Source organism: Pleuronectes platessa, chromosome 1 (assembly GCF_947347685.1).
Source record: "Pleuronectes platessa chromosome 1, fPlePla1.1, whole genome shotgun sequence".
NCBI classification, from domain to species: Eukaryota; Metazoa; Chordata; class Actinopteri; order Pleuronectiformes; family Pleuronectidae; genus Pleuronectes; species Pleuronectes platessa.
Genome location: NC_070626.1, coordinates 27,454,712 through 27,479,476, shown reverse-complemented (window position 1 = coordinate 27,479,476; position 24,765 = coordinate 27,454,712). Strand labels below are relative to the sequence as shown.

The 24,765-nt window shown below is 43.5% G+C and overlaps 1 protein-coding gene across 2 annotated transcripts in view; it reads right to left on the bottom strand.

Annotated features, from left to right (window-relative positions):
- Nucleotides 1-24,765, bottom strand: part of myo9aa (myosin IXAa) — a 97,494-nt gene that overhangs the window by 56,736 nt on the left and 15,993 nt on the right. For both annotated transcript variants that reach the window (XM_053424845.1, XM_053424854.1), the window contains exon 2: nt 17,714-18,686. In XM_053424845.1, coding sequence (XP_053280820.1) covers nt 17,714-18,598 — 885 coding nt within the window. In that variant the 5' untranslated portion in view covers nt 18,599-18,686. The remainder of the gene's footprint in view (nt 1-17,713; nt 18,687-24,765) is intronic.

The following is a 24,765-nucleotide window of genomic DNA, read 5'->3' as shown; positions in this document are numbered from 1 at the left end:
GCAGGGAATCTAAAATATAAGGTGCGAGCGACTGAGGCCTCAAAATGCTTCAGAGGGCAAAATGGAGCTATTTATTTATGTCATGTGCTGATTTAACAATGGAAAGAGGAAGTCAGACACTTTTAAAATGTGTTCACATCATATAATTTTAAGAGTCAGAAACCCCCAGCATATATTTTTATCCTAGGAACACATGAATAACAGTAGAAGCTCTGTAGATATTAACTTCATGTAAATAGACAAAGCTTGTTTTTGTGCCTTTTGAGCCACAGATCACATGAGCTGCCGAAACAAATAAATAACCAGCAGTTTAGCATGACTGTGCGTATTTCAAATGTTTAACTACTATCCATCAGATCACCAGTCCATCTCAAACTTAGATTAGGTCCATATTGGAAGATTACCTTGTGTTTTCATCAGAAATAGAGAATTCAGTAGAGTTCACATTCATTCATATTTCAAACAGCCATAAATCAGTCCCTTAATTGTTCCTGTTGACAGATAAAGTCAGTTTATTTTCACCTGAATGAATAAAAACAGTTCCTGTGAGAGACTTCATCCTCCTGTACTACCTGTCCAGTCTTACTGGGATTACAAGAGTCATCCAGATGCAGACTGACGGTTCAGTTTTCAACACATCTGCACAAAATGTCTCCTGAAGTTCAGTTACACAGAAGCAGTGGGAGAGGAGCTGATGTCCGACCGTCGTGAATCACTGTCATTCCTTCCACTCGGCCCACAGACTCAGAGCTGTGAGTCACTCAACTGACACCGAGAGGAACAAGACCTGATTGTTGGGTCAAATATCCGACTGACCACTGCACCCACTACAACGAGCTGGGAAAAGAACATGAGATGCAAGTTTGGAAAAAGACAAACGCACTCGGATTTAGGGCTAGAAATCGATTTTTGATTCAACAATCACCAATTAACAGCCCAAAAATCACTGGTTGCAGTTTCTAAACTGTGAATTTGTTCTTGTTTCATTCATCTTTACGTGAGAGTAAAGTGAATATAGGTTGAGTTTTTACATGCATTCAATGTATGAACATACAATTATACATATTATGTGTATTTGGAGTCACAGATCTTCTATAGCTGCATCAACAAAACCCAAACAAACTGTGAGGCAGAAATTAACCTTGGCTGGCGAACAGTGAGTGACTAGACCGACTTGGCCACCAGGCACTCACCCAATCGATCCACAGCAAACACACAAACACACACACACAAACTCACAAGCACAGAGTTGCACACACTCACACAGAGTCCGAGCCCACAGCTTGAATCTCTGCCAGCACAATGCAGCACTGCAGATAAGGGTGTGGCCTCAACTAAAGCCATTATTTTAAATCAATACTTTAATACAAAAAAAAACACTGCATTTACACATGAACCAGAAAGTTCAATTGATAATTCAACTTGATTGATGCATTAAAACAAATTTAAAACAAGTTAAAGAAATTAAATGACTGTTTCTAAGGCGTCATTTCATCCCCTGATATTTTTCTGCTCTGCAGGAGACACACAAAAAAAAAAGAAAGTCTACTAACAGATGTTTGTTGGAGGACAACAGATTTTTCTTGTCAGTTCTGAACAACACTGTGACTGTCTGGTATTAACGGGGCTTCACCAGCCGGCAACAACATTTACAAGCTCTCACAGTCCGATGATGTAATCGCTTCTACAGCAGAATCCCTCTCTCATGCCGTGCGTCCACTTCCATGTCCTCTTCACTCAAAATGCTTGCTCTAATGGCTGGGTGGGGATAATGTCAGGTTCAAGTGCAGGGGCGGACTTCAGGAGCTGGGTGGGGGAGCGAGTCTGTCGCACACTAGGGATTTTTTACTGGTCACTGTGTATGAGTTCTAGATGAACAGCAAACAGATTTATAGATATGTGAAATAAGATTTGGACCCTGATGTACACGGTGGTACAGTGGACTCTCTATAAGAGGAGTTTTTAAATAACTCCAGCTCCATCGTGCATTTCATCCACAGTCCAAACCCACTCTGGGCAGTGGCTGTTTTTTTCATGCTACCACGAACTGCTGGGAAAACATGGGGTAAACATAGGCTGTGTTTAAAGTCTGTTAACCTGGCTACTACGCCTCACTCATTAACACCACCTACTTCTCCATTTTCTCCAAGGTTTTAGGCCGTTCAAATCAATCCATCTGATATCTATGTCGCTTATCCTCTGAGTTTTACAGGGGAGCTGGAACCAATCACAGCTGACAGAGGTGGGGTACACCCTGGATAGGTCACCAGTGTACAGGGGCCAGCACACACAAAGACAAACAACAAGTCATGCTTAGAGTCACAAAAACAGGCGATTTAGAGTCTAAGGTAGAACATGCAAAGAGCCACTGGTCAGGTTAACACCCAGATCGTCCTTACTGTGATGGGACCACTGCACGACCTTTACATAAGATTATTTCCTAAAACCATGACGGAGGCATCTGATTGGCCCCAACATCATTGTGCAGCACGACAATGACTCCAAACACACAACCTCATAAGGAAGCTTCTTCAGCGACAAGAGGAACAAGGAGACACAGGCTCTTGACCTCAAAACCATGGAGTCATTGTAGCATCACAAATGAGACAAACTCCATCCACAGAAGAGTTGTGGCTAGAGGTTTGTTTTCAGACACTTACAACCTGCAGGTGAAAGGCCAAGTACCTCGAACTATACACAATTGAAGAGGTACTGTTTTAAATGGCCTATACAGTTTGACATTTTGTGTCGAAGGAAAAGAACACAAGAACGTAAACTCACAATTAACCAAAGTACAACTTATGCACCTTCTGAAAACCAGAGAAAAATGCCAGGGCCAGTACCAGAGCAGATTTGGTGGCTTCTCACTCGGCGCTCCACTCAGATAGCGACAGAGGGGTTGACTGACCTGAGTCAATTTGCCTCCGTGTATAGGATGTGTTTGACAAGCGCTGAGTAAATGTGCTCAGCCATTAGGAAAACAGGCCTATCTTTTAGAGCAAACACTAATCCCCCTCACTCCAGAAGCCTGTGTCAATACGCAATATCTCAGTGCCAGCAGGTTGCTTGGAAAAAAAACCTGCTGCCGCTACAAATGTATTATCTGCCCTCTGGTGCTTTGACAGACGGGGACGTTTTATATGAGTCGCAGTAGTGGAGGAATTACTCTGACCAGAGTTTAGTAAAGATACAACAAAGAGAAAAGTTTAAAATCTTACTTCAGTTAAAGCACTGGTATCATGAGTTAATGTATCCAATGTATGAAAAGTAAAAGTAATGGTTGTCCAATGAGATTGATGTTTTATCACATTCGATGCTATTAAACTGTAAATATTGTTTCATTGTTTTGAACAAGATGCTTCATCCTCTAAAAGGGTCAAAATACAGTAAACAAGAGGGGATATCAAATGATTAATCAGGTGTGGAAGTTCTATGACACAAATGTGTGTTACGTTATTCAACTTTAGTCCAACTTTCTTAAACAGTTATTGACTTGGAACATTTGAGAAGTTTAGAGGAAAATGTGTCTATGGGAAAATTCATAACAACTCATGGACGTCAGAAACACAAAAAGGAACCACAACTTATGACAAGACAAAAAGTTGGCAAATTAGCAATTAAGTGATAATTGCTGCTTTGCATTTAATGGGATATTACATTTTTAAATGTAAAATCTTAAGATAAGATACATTTATTGATCCCAAACACATGCACAATCACACGACATGCAGAGTCGGGAAATTTGTCTTCTGCTTTGTCCCATCTGGTGAACATCACAGGACACACAGAGCAGTGGGCAGCCATGCACAGCGCCCGGGGAGCAGATGTTTGGGGAGTAAGGTGCCTTGCTCAGGGGCACTTAGACAGTGGGGGTAGGGAGAGTGCTCTTTAGACTTTGGAACAGATCCAGGTGTTGTTTTACTAGTACTTGAGTACATGTACTGAGTGATTTGCATCACTGGTTATTTGCAGCCAAACGTAAAAGACAACAATCAGATTCTTACTTTAACAAACATGCCAGTTTCTACATTATATTAATTCCGTTCTATTTTCCGATATAAAGAAGTTTCCATTACACGGCTCCATGTGTCAAAGTGAGTGAACAATCGTAATGAAGTTTATTATCTGCTGGTGAGACCAAACACCATCTCACATGAAGATGTGACGGCAGGAGCGGCCGCACTGATCCAGATAACTTGTGATGGTTGTAAGTGACAGAGCAGTAGCAGGTACCTTAAGATAACAACCCCCCCCCCCCCCACCACCACCACCATGTTCCACTGTGCACACACATCGCTCCATGTTTTGTTTGTGGCATTGACTCTTGGCGAGTGTGGAGGTGTTCCATGAGGGTTCACAGGGAGGTTTTTATGAAGTGGTGACAGATTTCTGGGATAGTAGAGAAACCTCTCTACTGCTCCTCTGCACCCCCGACTGTGTGCACCAGAAGATCTGTGTGTGTCAAATCTTATCATTCTCCGAGCGTCAGTGTCTGTGTGCGGAGAGACTAAGAAAACCCTGCACAGAAACACTCAGCATAATGACATACTTCATCATTTCCTATGTGCAAGATTGCTGCCCGAGCTGTAATTCCATACAGCCACAGAGAAAATGAGTAACAGCTCCTCTCAACGCTCCGATCAGCAAGCCAGGAGACGCTCAGCGTGAAAGAGAGGAGGCAGAGAAACAGACCAGACACCAGCAGAAAGGGAGGAGACGCAGGAGGCGCGGAGAGAAACTCCCCAAATCTGGCTGCCATACAGTAACATGGAATGTAATAGTGAGGGGGGGTGAGTGAGGGGAGGGAGCACGGCGCTCCTGGAGAACATGGAGTCACGTCCCAATTCAAGGTGTAGTGAAAAACTAGGAGAGTGTTCTGACTGAACTGTAAGTGACACATCTGCAGTGTTGTTTTAAATCCCTTTAGAGTCAATTAATGGGATTGTTGTTACAGCTTTAAACTTTTCTTTAGGTTTTAAAAAGTAAGTAGAGGAACATAAACCAAACTAATCTCTTCGGGCCAATATAAATAGTTAAGATTTAAATGGGCCTTGTATATCTCTTCTCATTCAGCAGTCATGGGCTGTAACACAATCCGAGTACCTTTACGATGATGAAACTCAATATAAAACCATGAAAACGCTGACAAGCTGCAGAAAACAACACTGTAAAATTGATGCATGGAAAATAAAATAAAGCCGGACATCACAGTTCCCCACAGGAACACATGAAAACCAGCTCCACACATGACTCTGCAGAACAGAGCGGTTCACTCAGCTGAAAGGAATAGGAACCTCAGCCTCTTCAAATATGTATAAGCTCAACAGCCGCCTGACAGTGACGCTGCAAAGCTGCAGCTAATTGTTCCTACGCGTCAGTCGGAGCCTCGGCTTTCCCGAGTTCCTCAGGTTCAAACAGCGACTGCACGCGGGACGAGAGCCGATGATTACAGCCCGAGTGAAAACAAGCAGGATCAATTACATGTTAGGATAGTGGGACGCATTCTGCTGGAGGGGTGTGGGAAATTAAAAAGTAAACCGACACTTAAACAAGTTGCTTGCACTTGAGTTCAGTTTACGATCCTGTTGCTCATGTTAAAATGTACCTGGATTATATTCAGACTGAAAAGATGCAAGATCCTTGTGCATTCTTAATTTTCCACATGATCTTACAGCAAATCTTAGTTCTTTTAAATGAATGTTTAAGACTTTCCTGTTTTTAATTAAATCACTGCACTCTTTAATTCTTATTTTATGTATTTATTTCTGTGATTAATTCTTAATTTCTGCACCAGGTCGGGTCATCGCAAAATCTGGCCCGTGCAAGATGTTCCAGACTTCCCTCTCCTCAGCCACAGCTCTTCCTGGGGGATCCTGAGGCGATCCCTGGTCGGACGGGATATGTAGTCCCTCCAACGAGTCCTGGGTCTACTCTTTGAGTCTCCTCCCAGTTAGTGCATGGGTCCGGTAAACCAGTCCAAGAGGCGTCCTCACTAGACCCCCGAACCACCTCAACCATCCCCTGTCTACGTGAAGGACTGGCGGCTCCACTTTGAGCTCCCTATGATGTCAGAACTCTTCACTCTTGAGCTTTTTAGTCTGAAACAGATGCCGGCCGTGTCTTAGAACAACATCATTACAACAATGAGAGAGTTGAGTTGATGTTGGAGGTGACGCTCATCATTAAGCTCTGTGAAGCCAAGTGGAGCTGCCAAAATAGCTCTTACATCTCAGTGGTTTCATAAATACAGGTTTACGAGTCACATTTGTCTTACGTTTAATATTTCAAAATACTAATAAGAGAGCTTCAATTAATGCTTTCATAAAACCACAAAGGTTGTTCTTTGCAATCTACTTTTTTTTCTTACATTTTGAATTATTTCATCCTTCTGTACTTAACACACATATTTAGAGACACACACTTTTCCTCTTGCAACACACAAGTACTGACCCTTGGGACTTATCAAATTGACCTAACAGTGGAATAGCTGTTAGCTCTGACAGTCACAGTGTAGGAAACAATGTACAAAGCTCTCTCTTGTTATGGCAAATACTGCACATGGACACAGTGCCAAATATAAACTCCTGTTGACCTCTAACGTCAGCTGACAGATCAATCTCTGTGTGTGTGTCTGTGTGTGTGTGTGTTGTACACCACAGCATGTGTATTGTGACCTCTCATGTCATTAGCCACCACCCAGGTCATGTTAGTAAAGCCTCGTCCAGCCGTGTTGGAGCAAAGTCGGAACAGGTGGTCTTATCAGCAACACGCCCATATGTAGGCCACATGTCAGGCATTAGCAGGCCGGCGCTAGGCTAACGCCGAGCTGTATGCAGAGCAGAGGCGAGACAACGCGCCGAGTCGAGGGGAGTGACTTAGCACCGTCACCACACTGACGCCAGGCCATGTGGTCCGGCCAGAAAGGAGGTCAATCCAATTAGTTAGATCTGAGAGACATAAACATCAGGACTCGGTCCAATCCCGTGCCAATCCTATAATATTCCAACCCTGCAGGTCCCCCTTCTGATGATACACACACAGATTTGTTGTGCTGCATTAAAGTGAAACACAAACACATCGATTTGTGTCTCTTAAGATTCAAATATTATGGTTTACAGTGGGTGGAATTAAGTGGTTAATTATTTAATCCAGAAAGCTCAGCTGCTAGGTTGTTTGACCTCACAAGAGACTGTAAATAAAGATGGAGGACTTCTTCCCGAAGAGGCCATGATATCATGTGTATGGGTGCCGCCATTCTGTGCTTTTACCGCCATACGGAGCCAGAGTCTGCACCTTAAGGACCAGGGGATGGAGCCGCTAACAAGGTCTAACAGATATACAAGCACTGACCAATCACAAGTCAGTCTCAGGCTTTGTATTTGTATTTAGATTTCTAGTGTGAGGGAGGATGCAGGGTTTATGACCTGTACTACCAGCCACCAGGTGACCATCAACATTATTTGGCTTCACTTTTATGGAGCTGTCATGTCGTCCATCTTTAGTCACAGGCTACGTTTACATCAGCCAAGACCTGAAGCCAAATATACTTCAAAATCGTGGTCCAATCCCAGCCCAGCTCGTTGGTTTGGTCTCAGGTGAGGTAGCCTCAATCTGGTGTCCTCCAGCAGCTTGTAATGAGTTATCAAGCAGAGACAATGTCCCCAAAGAGACTGGGAAACATTTTCTTTATTGTGGAAACAAAGGGGAAATGAACCGAGTGTACAACATTAAGAAAGATTCCTCCGAACCATGATCCTTCATAACCTTCTGTCGGTTATGCTCCTCCACTGATTTAAGGCTGAGGTCAGCGTTTACCGAGCAGAACAGGCGATGTCTGTGAGACGGTGGCTGTTCAAAGCTTTATGACAGAAGGGAAATATATGTGAACACTCACTAAACCAACCGCAGCTCCTCCTCAGAGCCATTGTTCTGGACAGTTAATGGCTCATTCATGTTACCACAGGCACTCTCTCTCCCCGAGCACAGACATTTATTCTTAGCGCGGCACTTCTCTTCTTACTCAGAAAGAGGCCGGAGCTGATAGACGCACTGTGACTGCAGCTATGGGCCCACAGAGGAAGAGAGAGATGATAATGACACCAGATAGCGCTTTACATTTCCTGGAGTGATAACATATCAGATGAGCAACAGTCCAGTCTTATCTTTGGTAAAGCGGTCGCGTGCCAAAAGAGGCGACCGACATTAAAACCCAACTTTCCTCAACTTTGGCACCAAACCGATCCAAAGACAAACCACCGGAAAAAAAATGTAAAGTAGGCCGCTTGTGTCCGGCCCCGGGACAATCTTTTCTCCGTGAGCGACATCCCTCGTGTTTTTCATGCTCCCTTCCAGATGTGTGCACTTCTCACACTCGGTTTTATTACACCACATCTGGACGAACAGGGAACTCACAAGTTGACCACAAACCCCCACACACACGCCACATGAGAGCCTTTCAGCAGAGAGGTCACCTGCAAGGATTTAAGTCAAGTAAGGAGCAGGGGGGGAGGGGGGAGGGGGGAGTTCTCAGCATTTATGTAACAGACTTATTGATACTCAAAATCATGAGGCTGGAAAATCTGCACTAGGAATTAACTGTACGTTCTGCTTGGGGGGGGGGGGGGGGGGGGTTCGCATTTTAACTGGTGTCTCTGTTATCACCTTCAGGTTTTAGGGGAAATGTCACAAACGTAACTTATTCTTCAGATTATTCCTAAAAATTGAGGCTGCAAAGGGAAACATATTTTCAAAGTGACTTTCAGGGCTGTTTTCAATCCTCTCTTTTTCAGTGTTTTCCATTCCTGCAGCAGGAGAGCGGAGGGGAGGGAGGTGAACATGACTGAGCTTCCACCAAGCGATTTTAAAACAAGTCCAGGAACATCCGCTCCTCCGCACAATCGGACGCGGTTTTCTAACGAGGGACGAGACAGCTGCAGACGGAGCTGAGCAGAGGACACTAAACAGAATTCTAATGATTTTACCACTTCCAGGAATTTCTTGAAGGGGGACTAATATGTTTTTCCTCATTTTCTGTTATATATATAATGTTACCATATTAAACAAGTTTCATATGATAAGGAAAACATATGTAAAATGAATCCCTTTGATATAAAACCTGCTCTGAATACTTTGTTGGCGAAGTTGTTCTTGTATCTCTGTGCCGAACCGACACCTGTTTTATTCATAATCAATTTTCCAACGACAATTTGTTCTCAAGAACAAGACCTCCCAAGAACTATGTTAGCAACTCAACGTATTTAGTGCTACTCAAATACGTTGAGTAGCACTAAAAGGTATTTAAATGTCCTCCAGCAGACAAACAGCCAGAGGTGCAGGTTGTCATTTGACAACAGCAGAATGACGTCTCATCTTTAACTTTTGTGTTTCCTGACAGCTCCTGTAATGACAACGTGTCAACACAAGCAATGTGCACAAATGGATTTGACAAGTTATCATTAAACCAGCTAATGCTATTCATATCATTAGATTAAATACACTTTCCCAAAGCCACAATGGACGTAGCCTATTTTAATGTCCTCTTTCAGCCAACACTCAAAAGGATTCAGTTCACGATCTCAGGAGACAAAACACCAGCATACATTTCCTAATTTAAGAATCCAGAAGGATCTAGTTCTCTCAGCTCTGCATGAGAGCTACATGCTCTTAAAAGACTTTTCAAAAGAAGGTATTTATAACACAGATGTGTGTGTTGGCTTCAGCGCACGTGAGACGGAATAAAGCCTCTTCTGTCCATCTCACGTCTGAAAGAGTTTCTGGTGCAGGTGTTAGCTGGGCAGTAGGGCAGCTGCGCAAGTCGGACAAAGTGTGTGTGTCTGTGTGTGTGTCTGTGTGAGCGTGCATGAGTGCGTGCGTGTGATGCCGACGAGGCACCTGCAGACTTCAGCAGATCCCGGCACAAGTAAAGAGCCTGTGAGGAGACATCTGCTGCTGATGACTGAGGAGGTGAAAGTGAATCGAGATGAGACGGAGCCGCCGAAGCTACAGATCCGGTCAGAAAGGATGAGCCATAAAAAACTATCTATTGATAGAATAGATCTGCACACGTGTATGGCTGCAACTACCAATTATTTTCTATACTGATTCAACTGCAGATTTTTTATTCGTTTTGCAAATAGAACATTAAACAAGAAAAAACCTTCTTGTTTTGTGAAATAAAAATATATTCGGGGCACGAGGACATCTCATGTGAGAGGCTGTTTACAGTTTTTACAAATATGTGACTGAAAATAAATAAAGCTTTAATAAACTGTCTGTGATGGGAGATCTGTTGAATCAGATTAACTGATAATCTAAATATTTGCCGATTGATTTTTGGGGTATTTGGACAAACTGACAGTGACCGATTTAGTTTACCTTTACTTGACCTCAACACAATCTGACACAGTGACATTTGTTTTGAAATTATCTCAGTTTTATCATTTCTGTATTTGTTCATTTATTTGATATGGACATTAAATATGAATCAAACCAGTAGATACAATACTGTAAATGAGGCAGAGCTATCTGTTTGAGCTATATTGAATGAGACCAATCTTAAATAATGACAAATATCTATAGATTTGATAGTTTTGACCTAATTCACAACATAATTGTAAATTGTGAATATCAAAAACCTCTGTCCCTGTTGCAAATGATGAGACTCCACCAAATCTGTCAATGACCTCTGACCTCAGCAGCCGGAGTAACAAGTGACACTTTATCAGCAGCATCCTCTTGCTTGATAGTTTTTTTTTTATTTTGCACAGCTGGGTGGACAAAGCAGGAACAGAATGTACTCCTGTTTCCCAGCCAGTGGTACCAGGCCTCATGTATACAGTTTCAGAGGAAAATAGGAGCTCGGCACCAGGGTGGCCAGATAAACAAGCAGTGAAGAGCAGCAGCTGGAGCCGTGGAGATTCTTCATCCTTCAGCTGCGGCCAAATTCCATTAGTTGTAACACCGATATTTAATATCAGTCGAAATTAAACTAACTCAACAGAGGCTTTTTCCAGAGTACCACCTGCTTTAAAGAGTATAAATGCTGCTATTTTACTTTGGCAAAAAAACTCACTAAAGTTATGTTCCCCTCTGGCCTTGATTAAATGTTGTCTTTTTAAAAAGAGGTTTCGACATGTTCTGCTGGGACAACAGCAGGACAGAGACTGAGAGGAACTGGATGTTAGTGGCATACAATCAATAAAACAAATAACGGCTTCTCGTGTTCATAACAAACTAGGCTTTGCTCGATCTTCTGAAACAATCCTAAAACTGGGCATACACGGCCCGATTTTGAGGCCGATTTCAATCAGAATTTCAGTTTCGTACAGTCATACGAATCTCCGACATTATCAGACTCCAAATTCAGGAACTATTTCTCCAATTGTGCCTCTGGGTGTGAAACCAGGGCCTAGCGAACACAACCCGTCATATGAACAGAAAGAACGGATGCCAGGCAGGTTGAGATGTTTGACGTTTCCTCCTCCTCCTCCTCTCATCCGGGCCGACATACCAAAGAGAAATACCTCTTCTTGTTCTTGTTCTTCTTCCTCTCCACGTTTCAACACTCAGGCTAACACGCATCATCAAGACGACATATTTCTCCCTTGTTCGAACTGCATAAGCAAACAAACAGACTTGTTCCAATTCTTTGAAAAACAGCCAGACCGGTCCGACGGGTACGTACGGGGGCGAGAGCGTGTTTGGGTCGTACGGTGTGGGCACTTAATCGTGACCTTTCCAGAGCAGATGATTAACTCGCACAGTGGGAGTCGGAATTTAACAACACTTCTATAATCGCAGTGTATGCCCGGCTTAGGCAAACAACTCTAAACATATGGCTCAACATTACATAATCCTCAAACCAGAGATGCTCGAACGCCAGCGTAACTACTCTTCCGCTACTCTGCACAAACAATTCTGTAGTAAATGGCTTGTGGAAGTTACTCTACATGTTTTACATCTTCACTTCAACTACAATCCAGCACAGTACAGAGAACCTGGCACCTTGCATGTTACTCAACCAGGGAATGCAGCCTGTAGGCCGAGCATGGTCCACATCACTCTCTTTACCCGGGTTTCACCTCAATAAAGCAAACAGCCCTGTAACTATATCCTCAACCAAGGGGGCCGCTGCTCATGAATGGCGCTCAATCATTTCCCCCCCCTTCGCTCTCTCTCATCCAGTCCTTTTTTTCTCCGCTGCCCCAGCCTGAGGAAAACAACACTTTCCGGGCACAGTAAATCTCGCTTGACCCCGCCCAGTCGGGGGAGATCACGTAATACACACTAATCCTACTCAGAATTAGTGGGGGCTCAAGAGAGATGGTATTAAATGTGCGAGTGTGTGTACGCATTTCTGTGTGCGAGTGGGCGAGTGTATCGAGGAAGACGGGAAGGAGCAGCCGAGAGGTGAAACTGCTGACCTGGGCTGACTCATGCTGGGTCTGTTTCTGTTGGCCGGGAGCACGAAGGAGCACAACAGGAGCTCTGGAGCTTGCCGGGCCGAATGGGCCTGCAGGTCACTGACATGCACAAATGAAGGATATGTGTAGGGAAGTCACCAAACTAGTGGGCGAGACAGATACACAACAAGTTAAAAACGTCCCTAAAGGACAGAACCGCAACTGTTTTAGGGAACACGTGTGAAAAGGTTTGTTGAAATTATTGTTTATTTTGATGGGTGGTGTGGTTAGCAGTGGTTAAAAGTGGTTAGCTGTGGTTAGCTGTCGCAAGAAGGCTGCAAGAGGTCTTTGGATTTGAACCTGACGACTGTCGAGGGCTTTTCTGTGAGTTTTAACGCATATTCCGACTTCCTCCTCAACTGAAGACATGTAGCTTAGGTTATTAGAGACGAAACATTCTAAAGTGTGAGTGTGTCTCTATATGTTGGTCCATTGGAGACATGTCCTTGGTGTATACCACAAGACATGTTTACTTTGACTCACTAATTCCCCTTTAAAGTAGCAGACATTTTGAATGAATTTCCCTAAAACCAGCATAAGAATATAGATAGTATATAAAGTGGCCGTCATCAGCCCCGTGGCAGAGGTGTGAGCTCTCCGGGCCCCGTTCAAGTGCTTTATGAAATGATTATTTTCAACTGTCATATCACAAATGCTGATTAATGCAGTTTTCAGTGTCACAATGATAATGGATGTTATTAACCTTTCTAAAAGCAGATGTTTATCATAAATCACTGGTAAAGTGCAATGATCGCGAGCATTAAAGTCTTTGTCCTTACACGCTTCTGTCAATAAAAAGTATATTAATGTGCGTGTGTGCGTGTGCGTGTGCGTGTTCACATTAAAGTGGTTGCAGCAGCACCTTTAGCCCAGGGGCCTTGAAATGCTCGTGAAACACTCGCACACACACACCATTAGCTCTGCTCCTGCACTAATGCCCTGTGACACCTCCCTGGTCCCGGAAAGCAGATCCTGATAATGCGCTGTCAGTGAGCAGTGTGGGGAAACCTCACACTCTCGGCCCAGGGGAGAGCAGAAGACAGCTGAGCTCATATTAAGCCGTCACTTCGCTCACATGTAAAAACTAATGGCCGTGCTTCCTGTGAGAAGTCTTTGTTTTCATCAGAGTCAACAGTGATGCTGAACCAAGACTGGTTTACCTACACATTCGTTTTCTGACGCTGATCCGGGTCGGGTTGCGTAGGCAGCGGGTCGAGCAAAGTAGCCCAGACGTTCCTCAAACCAGCAACATTTTCCAGCTCCTCGTGGGGGATCGCGAGGCGTTCCCAGGTCAGATGAGACATAATCTCTTCAGTGTGTTCTGGGTCCACCTCCGGGCCTCCTACCAGCAGGGAGAACAATACTGGTTCCTTTCTAAAACAGCAGTATCTAATAAAAGTTATCAATATTAGTGTTTAGTTAAAGCGTTAAAATATCAAGCCTCAGTTACATTTCTTTGTCATAAGGGTTCGATAACTAAAGCCTTAATATCAGTATCGGCCGCCAAAAATCCTTATCGGTTGGGCTCTGATCTATAACTGTAAAGAATGTCTTTTTTTTTTTAATATGTCATAAGAAGCTAAAAACAACAGGAAATTTGTTACGTTGATTCTTGCAATAACCTATCATTACTGATGAACTCTGTGGGACAAACACGCAGCAAATGGGCTTTAACTGTAATGCTGCTTTCAGGCATAGCTGCCTGTCGCTCATTGATTTGCAGCCAGTGTCGGTCTTCCTCCTCTGTTTGCAGGTTTATGCTGGAGGCTGCTTTGAGTAGAAGGTTCCAACAATAGAAGCATTTGTAGTATTTCACGTATGCTTGTGTCCTTCTTCCCTCTGCAGGGTTCAGTTCCACTCCAGAGGTGTTGAAGGTTTAGCAAACACAATCCTTCCATTCCGCTTCAAACTCTTAAAAACGATAAATGAACAGCATTTATAAAGCGCTGTGTATTAACAGCACTGTGACATGTCTTCATGGTTTTATGTTTCCATCTCATTCAAGCGCAGTTCTATTAATTAAAGAACTTTAGCGACGGGGCTTGTCAGGATCTTAACACCTCACTGCAGCTGATGGCTGGGTTCCAAAAACCAAGACCTCCTGTAAGTGATATCCTATATCAAGAGTTGAAAAAAAGAAAACTGTTTCTATACGCTTGAGGCCTCCGGGCTGAGTTCCCCTCTCGAGTCTCGACTGACAGTCAGGAGACGAAAAAACCTGTCTGTCTGCTTTCCAAAGAGCTGGTAACTTGAGCATGATGGTTCAATCGCATCCAGGCCTAGACGCTTAAAACAATAAGTGTGGCAGAACAAAGAATATGCTATGCTAATGCAAGTTACTTCCATTAAGCAAGGCAGTATTCTTGCAACCACGTCTACCAAAGTCGGTATGCTTACCACCATTGGGAGAATATTAGGAGAAGCTCCCATGGGTTGTATCAGAGATGGAACATGCAAACTATATAACTATTCACGTTGGAGGACTTGTTAATTCTATTTTCATGTCAAAATCGTGTTGCATCGTTACCCATAATGCATCTTAATTCATCAGATTTGGGTGCATCAAGCCTGTAATGCGTCCTTGAGGTATTAGCTTCAAGCAGAGATGAGGAGAAGGCTTCAGAGGTCTTAGATCGTTAACTTGTACTATTCAGACACATTCAACAATGACTCAAATGACATAACTTGAGGACAATTAACTTTGTTCAGCTTTCAGCCTCTAAAGGGTTTAAACATTTGTAGCCGGATTCCCTAAGGAAAGAAGACCAGTGTGTGAAATCGCTGAAGCATCCGTTTCAGCCTACTGAGGCACAGCTCCTAAAATCAATGGCTTGTGTCAGAGGTCAAGTTCAAGCTCAAACCTCTAACATCAAGTTGGAGGAACATTGATTCCAGTAGAGGTCAACACTTGAACTTCTTGTCTATGCTAAAAATCAGCTACACATGATAAAAAAAAACATCCTAAGAGAATATGAGTGATGACAAACATCATTCTCCCTTTTCCTGTTCGTCTACTCTCCTGAATAAAGAGCTTTAAAGATATGAAGTGTTGCATGAGGTAATGTTGGCTGCCGGCCGTCCCCTCCTCTCTATCTCGCTCTGCAGTAGCACCGCAGCTTTAGTCTTGGCATCAATCACCGGCGGGCAGATACGCAATCTCACTGTGCAAACAATTAAAGGCTGCTCCTCTGCACTCAGAACTACTCACTCGTGTTGGTGTGTTTGGGATTAACCCGATATGCTTACACATTAACCCTGGAGACACATCGCTGAATGGCATTCCTGAGTTCTGTGTTTGCTGAACCGAGGGCAATAAAACGCAGTGTAAAGCTACTTGTTGAGCAGATTGTTGTCGTGCTGGTTACCTTTGAACTTTGCTTCTCGGCAAAGGTTTTCAACTTGACATTGATTCCAGGAACCCAGAAAGATTTACATGTTGGGCTGTAAATGCCTTCAGTTATAACATATTTATTCAGTCATGGCAGAAAACAGCTCTAACTGAAAGGTCTGAACACAGCCGTCCTTAGATCCGATCCCTCAGACCACAGTCGGTCTATGATGCATGTGGCCACATTGTTTTTGCTATATGAACAAAAATGTGTCCTGGGCCACATGACAGACCGGCGACTCAGCGGACGTCTTCTGATCCACGACAGTGACCTGCAATTTTAGCTTTTCTCAGCATCTCTACAAGGGGTGGATCCAGGGGGCAATGACCCCAACTGATATCTGATTGGCCCCTGAAATCCCCCTGTCCTGTCAGTAAGCTTTCTTGGATCTTGGACATATAAGTGGCCCGCCTTTGTTAACTGCGGCTCTGGTATGGCCCCTGATTTATAGATATTCTAGATCCGCCACTGGTCGTTTCATTAATTTGTTTCCAGCCACTCCACAGTATCAACCCTGACTCCCAAATAATGATTTGGGTCAAATCTGAATCCATGTTAGATCTGTGTGCATCTCATTGATTAATTCGGCCCCTCTTGACTCGGCTCTCTCTTACACAAACACACACACAAGCTGACACACACTCAAACACATTGACAACCGACTCATCTGTATCCTCAGACAATATCATTTGGTCTTCTTGAATAATTCAGGAAGCATTTTAACAAACACACTTAACACCAGGTGTGACGAGGACCTACGTAGATGAAGAAATGTCAAGGAGGCATGTATGCATTGTAGCGAGCACTGCCCAATTCTTAGCAAGTGACTCACATGTAAACATCTGTCAGGTGACGTGACAGTGAGCGATACACTCCCTTCTACAACACTCTCAACAATATACAACCTGTATTTGCCTTCCTGACCTGCAGCATTATCCACACAGTTGAACGGTGTTATGTCAGAATTCAGTTTTAAAAAACAATGTGCGGTTGTAAACTTGTCAGAGACTCTCGACTGGCCCTGGGTTCACGTGACAGGTCCCTGAAGAAGAAAAGAATATGAGTGGAATGTCTTGAGTGATATGAAAACAAGCAGTTTCCGTCACAACCTTCAGCTGGGCCTCCACAATGTCTGCCTTCAGACAATCTTTCCACTGTGCTGGAAGGAAAAATGGTCGCGATCACAAAAAAAACAAGAATCTGCAACTGCAGCCACTGATAATCGCAAATAGAGAGCTCCTCTGTGTGCTGCGTAATCCCCACACAGCTGGACTGAGGGTGCAGTAAACCCCTGAATGGGGGCAGACACAACTCAGGGCCGAGCATAGAGACAGTCTAGGCTCAGCAGAGTTGTGTAACTAATTGTAGAAGCCACACAAAAGCAGGGATAAACACAAATATACACGCAAACTGTAGAAACTATGAATGCTAAGACAAAAAAAAATGAAATGAACAAACCAGCCAACACATATTGGTGAAACTGGAACGTCTATTGATGTTATTTTTCAAAGGCCAGGCCGAACAACACTCGATTCAAGCATGAGATCATCAACACACACATAAGCCAACTCCAAACTTAAAACTGTGCCAAACCAGTGTTCCGTGGAAATCAGTTACAACCACATTCTCCAGATCAGGTCGAGATCAACTAATATGCAAAGTGTAATATTGTGCAATAATCTGTCTTTTTTGTTTTTGTTTTCAAGTCTCAAGTCAATCAAGTCTCCTGGAAGTCAAGTCTCTTTTTTGAACGTATGTGTGACTTGAGGCCAAGTCCACCAAACTCTCCTGCAAAGTTCCATTATCAGCAGAACACATACACAAACAATAACATTTTATTGAAATCCAGATTTGTTTCCTTACCTCGAGCACTGGTCCTGCCCCTAAGATTATCTGCTCCACTCCACTGGCAAAACCCTTCTGGCTGAGCGCAGTCAGGTGATGAATAAGGAAGTTTGTGCTCTGAGTCTTTCCAGAGCCGCTCTCCCCAGATATAACAATGCACTGATTCCTCTGCCTCTGCAGCATGGTGTGGTACGCAACGTCCGCCACGGCATAAATATGTGGCTCCAAATGTCCCAGACTGTGGTTATCGTACATCTTCACGTACTTGGGGTTGTAGATGGGCAGGAATTTGAAGGGGTTAATGACGATGAGGATGCTTCCAACGTAGGTGTAGATTCTCTCCTGGCGATAACGCGAGCGCAGGTTGTCCAGCAGCGAGCGCTCGTTGAGCTCCGGCAGGCGGCACAGATCTGCGTGGTTACCTTGGGACTCAGGCTGTGGCAGCAGTCCACGCTCCACCATGCGCCTGCGCTCCTCTGTGACCTGCAGCCACATCTGAAGGCTGCCGCCATAGTGGATTGAACCATCCAGGTTTTTCTGTCTGAGCAGGAAGCGGTAATCATCGCCGCCGGAGAGTGAGCGGTGCTCTAGTGCCACACGGGGCCAGAGCAGCATCCGCTGCACAGGACAGTCGCTGGGGTTCAGAATCCATTCCTCCCCACCAAACTCCTTCACCTCGGCTAGAACATAACACTTGGTACGGTCGAGCTGGAGGCGTCCGATGACATGTTCGATGGCATCGGCTGCTGTGGTGGTCTTGCGGGCACTGATGGGGCAGTAGATGGTGCCCTCGGCCAGGGCGCCCGGGTAGATGCGCAGAGTGAAATCCGAGTTCTCGAAGCGCTGCCTCCGGCCCAGGGTGCCCAGGGTGCCCATGCCACCAACGCCATCACGAGCACTCATGGCGGAGCAGGAGTTCCCATGAGCAGCAGCCCTGCACTGGCACGTCCTTCACTGGGCTGGAAGGGGCCACACGATCAAGACATCAGCACTGCAAAAAGAGAAAGACGACAAAAGTTAGGATCTATAATCTGCAGGTTGCAATGTTTCAGAATTTAGAACGGGACCGACTGACAATGAGTCGACTGATCTTTTCAGTTCGAACAACTCTGATCTTAAACTGCAATGAATTAAAGAATCTTCCACCATCTACTCAACTGATCTGAGGTCGAGCATTAGATTACAACACAGTTGCAATCTGGCAGATTACGTCAAAAGGGGCTCATATGCTATTATGTAATCGAGTGAAGGGCCCAAATATTTTTGGGCTTGAACCCGACATGCATACTCAGAGGATGAAGGATAAGTCATGAGGATCTACAGGATTACCATTAACACACATACACAACTCCTAAGCACACACACAAACACACACTCTCTCACAATGCCCTGACCCGCAGCTGCCACCCTCTTCAGTGAACACACAATCAAGCCTTTCACTCACTTTAATACACAGCGTTGTGACATCATGGGGTGAGTGGAGGCCACGGAAACTGAGAGACACTTTATTGACTGAGCTACTGATGAGAACTCTCTTCTGCTGCTGCTGATCTCTGATTCCTTCACTGTCGACAGCATCTGGACTCTTCTCTCACATTTAGACCCGACACATCACAGTTCATCTCAATGCTGCAACAAAAATCTGCCTTTTTTGGGCCTTAAGTGAAACGATATTGGCCCCTGAAGTGTCCAAACTAGTCAGTCACTAACAACACCAACAGTAAATATGACAATTTGTTAAGATTTTTACTATTTATAAGCGTTTTGAAGTTCTCAATGTGCTTCAACAAGGAACAAATGGGCAATGCATGGAAAAGTGCATGGATCTTGGGTGTTTATTTGACCCCTTTGTGTTAACTGGGATCCCTTTATGGCCCGTGATTTAGAAAAAACCTAGATCCACCCCTGTGCATAACTTACAAGCATAACACAAGGTTAGGCAACAGGACAAAAGTTGTTCTTTCCTTGTTGTTCTAAAGCCTTTAAGTCGCTTAAATGCCTTTACAGACATTACACAATGTACAACAAAATGAAGTGTCAGTGGTAGAATCAATCAAATTGTATTTGTATTGCCCATATTTATTTAAGTCTCAATTTTTCTTGTAAGACTTAACAAGAATAAGGAAACGTATTAACAGGGGAGATTTAACGATTTCACTGCTAATGAGGCAGGAATAGGAAACTTCTTTTGGTTTCTAACACCAGAGGAGTCACAGCATAGATAAAGCGCACATTGAAATAGCTGATGCATTTGTCCTTCTGCATAACCCAGAAAGCATTGCAGCCTTGTGTATCATTAGTCTGCAATGTTCGGTGCATTCCAGGAATCATTATGCGACGTGCTGCACTTTGTCTTCATGTTGTTCCCACTTTGCTTCAGCGCGTTTCATCGACTTCAGATACAGATTTTCAAAGTGCACGGGAATGGGCTTCAACTTGTTGCCATCAGATGTGAGTTTCTCACACAGGTACAGAAAGGACTGCAGCACCGTGGGACTGACGTAGCAATAATTCATCAAGGTGCTATGGCTATTGTGGCTGCTCTATAGGAAGCTAGATACTAATATCGTTAGTAGTTATACAATTGCAACTGCTACTACGACCAAATGTCGTTATTAGTCACATTCTAATTCTAAATATTGACTATTATTTCCTAAAATGTATCATTATCTCCACCAAGGAGGTAATGTTTCCATCGGCGTTGGTTAGACACCCTATCAAATATTGACATGAACTTTTGTGGAGGGTTGGAACATGACCCAAGGAAGAAGTTTTTTTCCAACTTTCATCAATATTGCTCAGAGAATATTTCATGGATCTTGATGGGAAAAATGTCAATATGTTATGGGACTGATATTTATGAATGTGGGAAATTCAGTGCAGATCCAAATAAAAATTCTAATCAAATTGTGAGAGAATGTTGGGCCTTGGTGGAGGAATGCAATTTGCTGAGTGCCATTCTAGTTTATCAATATGAAAAATACCTGTTTTATAAAGTAGTGTCTTGTCTTCATATTTATAGTTTTGTCCGATAACCCAAAATCCCCAAATCATTGCATTTACTATCACTTATGACAAGGAAAATAATTAAATGTTTATGTTTTAGAAGCTGGAACTGCGAGATGTTTGACATTTTTACCCAAAACATTTACAATAATTAATTTTCCATGAATCAACTGGTTAATGATATTGACTATATGTTGCAGCTCAAATCAATATATCATCTTAATAACTTCGGATATGTTTACGTGTGAAACAGCATAAATTACTAAATAAACTGACGGTCGTGAATATATTCCAGGCCGCTGTGATTATACCGTGTTTGTCTGTGTGTGTCTGTATGTGTTGAGCACTGGGTTAGGGCCTGACGCCTGGAACAGATGGTCAGCTCGCTGCTTAAAGGATAGGAAGGGGGGGGGGGATGTGTTTATGGTCGAGGCAGTGCTGGACAGTGCAGGAACATGCATCTTTGTTTACAATCACATCGAGGACTATCGACCCACGCTCATCTACTCCAGGAAAACCATGACAATGCTCAGCAATCCCAACACGTCTCCCAGTAGAAACTATCTCTGCTACCATCTTACTTCAGTCAGATTTACAGAAGTGCTTTAACCACAGCCAAGAGTGGTGCAAGGTGACGTGAGGGAAATCCTGCTCAGACTGGGGGAGGGGATGATGGAGGTAAAGGTAGATGAACTGGGACAGATGCATTAGTGATCTATAATAAATTAAATGCAGAAAATATTACAGTGAGAGCTTTTAACAACTGATAGCTGACTTCAAAATCAAGGATGAGTTCACAACAACAAATTATATGAATACTATTATATATTTTAAATTAAATTAAATGGCTGCTCCAGCTCATTCATCCAGTTATTAGTCAGCAATTCAAACGTTTCAAGAGACAGGAAGCCGACTCCTTTAGATCCTGGAGCTTTTTATTACTCTTATATCTTCATAAACGATATCAGAAAGAAATAGACTATCTTTATAGACCTGAATCTTACAAGCAGAGATAATAATTCATCTTTTTTTATTTACGTCACATCCGTATGGTAGAAAAGGGCAGGTAACACTTTTTAATGATCCCTCTTCCTGGTTGTATTATGTACCTGGGTTAGGATAATGATTGATCGACAAGGAAGCAAGAGAACAGAGTGTCTTCCTTTTAGAATCTGCACTAAAAGTTTATTGTTGTTAACGTCTTCAGTAAACTTTGCAGTGATGTCAGTGTTTCTATTTATAACCACATGTGAGCCCATATCAGGGCTCGGGATCAAGGTGCTACACGTGGTGCAGTTATCTCATGTGTGATACTGTGAAAAAAAGTATTGTCCCAGTGATTTCAGACTTTACATTCAATTGCATTGATTTCCTGGGGACTTAATTCTAACCCTCACCATAGTTAAGGTTCACCTGAGCGCTCTGCCTGCATGTCTGCATTGTAACTTTAAGAAAACAAGCGACAGAGCGGCTGGAGAAAACCTGTGGCGGCCTCGTTTCTCTGTTCTCCTGAAACGACTGAACCAGGAACAGATCTGGTTGCGTCACCTGAATGGGCAGCGAGGGAGAATAACAGTCGGGTAATGTGACCTGGAATCGGACTGTTCCCAAGACGTAGTCGATCAGTCAGTGACAAAACATCAACAAATAGTCAAACTCAAATTCACATAAGTTCTGGGTACTTTTTAAACTTGGGGCAGGAACTGTCTAAAGTTTCAGAGTAATGTCGAAACTGATCTGAAAACCAAAGATTCAGAAGAAACTATGTCCAAACTATTTGCATTCTTTGTGTAATGTGAACATTGTCAGGGAGACGCTTGTGTCCAGGTTCCCTCCGACAGGAAACCAAGCCGAGGTCCAACCATGTGAGTCACACTCGTCAATGGCTGCCATTGTTGCAGAGAAGTGAAGGATCAAGTTTGGTAAGCTTTCTACGATGTGAAGTCATCTTTCTGTGTGTGTGTATGTGTGTGTGTGTGTGTGTGTGTGTGTGTGTGTGTGTGTGTGTTTGTATGTGTGTGCGTGTGTGTGTGTGTGTGTGGGTGTGAGTGAGTGTGTGTGTGTGTGTGAGTCACTGTCATCAGGGCTTAGCTCATGTGTTCCGGCCTCATAATGTGTTGGTGGCTCTTTATTGTACCTTTAGCCGCTGGGAATGTGTATGCGTTGTACTAAGGCGTGTGCGTTGGCACTGGTCTGTGAACTCTCACATGTAGTCTGCACATTTTTGTGGGTTCATTTGTTCCCCGGCAGGAGCCTGTGGTGCCAAGTTTAGCCACTGTGTTTATTAGCTACATGTCCTGGGACCACACTGCTACTTTCCCACTGCCGAGCGTTTGCTTTCTATCAATTATAGAAGTGAGTTTGCAATCAGGTGTTGATAAAAGCTACTGTTCACATCTTGTTAGCTATAAACGATGCTAAAGCAATTTGTATTTTGGCTACGTCTGTGAATACGTTTTTTTTTTTACATTGTTTACATTTGATTGGGTTAGTTTTGTTTTCACATTTAAATTTAGGAAGCAGACTAAAGTGATGTTCTTACAGCCTGAAGTCAACCCCTACATGAGCTGTGTCTACCTAACACTTGACTTTGATTGGTTTACAGACGGGCGTGTCACTTCGGCAGGTTGTATTCATTCTGGACAGACATGAGCATCATTATGGTTATACTACCAGCATTACCAGCTCCAGGCCCAGTGATCTACGCTGGTTTGAATTCAGCAAATGAACGTCCTCACGGTTCAAACATCATCATCGTCTGAGGCGTTTCCTCCTCCCTCCTGCACCAAGGCTCAATTTTTACTTCTCTTCCACCTCCTTTTCTTCTTCTATTTATATTGCTGTCTCAGATTCCTGCAAGTGCTCAGAAACTCATGTCTTCACACTGCAAACACACCAAACCCTGGTTGGGTCCCATCTGGGCTCAGATCTCTTTTGGTCGAACCAGATTTTGTCCCGTCCGAGGTCAATCTATTAAATCTATCAAACCTTCTGTTAAAAAAACAATGGCTGCTCTATGTGCTGGTCATCAGACTTGTGATGTTGGGTGTGTTTATAATTAGCAAGGAGTGACACAGTCTGTCCTTCATGTTCGGATCATAGCAGAGTTACAAAAAGACGGGCGTGTCATCTTGTATTTACGGTTTGTCATATTCGACTTTACTGACCGACCCAATGAGCTTCTGCTTTCAAGAACAAGATGTTCCTGAATGACAAATCCCAAATTCTCCTGTGACAATGACTAATATGCTGAGTTTGCACAAAAAGACACCACCAGCACACTTTATTGTGCTCTGGACTTGGCTCTTTTTCATTTTACATGATACTGTGCTTTGTTTTTGTCCCAGTCATCTGTCAAGTATTTCTTTTTTTAGCTTTGCATTCATGAGGGTTTTATGTTTGTTTTTAATGCCAGGCTGCAGCTCTATTGCCCTTTGATGAGATAATACACTTGAATTGATTCGATTTGAAGACACATTTATAAAAATCCTACAGTTAGAATTCTAAAAAATCAAATCCTGTATATCTCACATGATGTCATGAATGTTTCTGGGTGTAAGGTTTGAAACCTTTAGTGGTTTCTGTTGATGACTGCGTCTGTTAATCATCTGTGAGTCAATTGCTCGTTAAGAAATCAACTGCAATGCACTATTACAATAGGGTGTGTGTACAATAGAATGAGCTCAGTTCGTTGTCGCCACGTGTTTGAGAGAAGAAGCTAATGATGGCAGCGTGTTACAGCACAGATAAGAAACAGATAAGACCCAGAGAGAGAGAGAGAGAGAGAGAGAGAGAGAGAGAGAGAGAGAGAGAGAGAGAGAGAGAGAGAGAGAGAGAGAGAGAGAGTGCATACCACCGCACAGAAACCCATTTCCCCACTGTTAATAGGGCCTCTGCCTTCAGAAACCGGCCCAGCCCCCCCAGAGGAAATTACACTTCAGACATAAAACACCTACAGTAGAAGCAGTCATAAAAACCAACGGAAGAAAAAGGGGATGGGCACGAGCCACTGGAATCAAACCCTGACCTTCGAGAGGAATGTCTGATTACGAGACGCACAATAG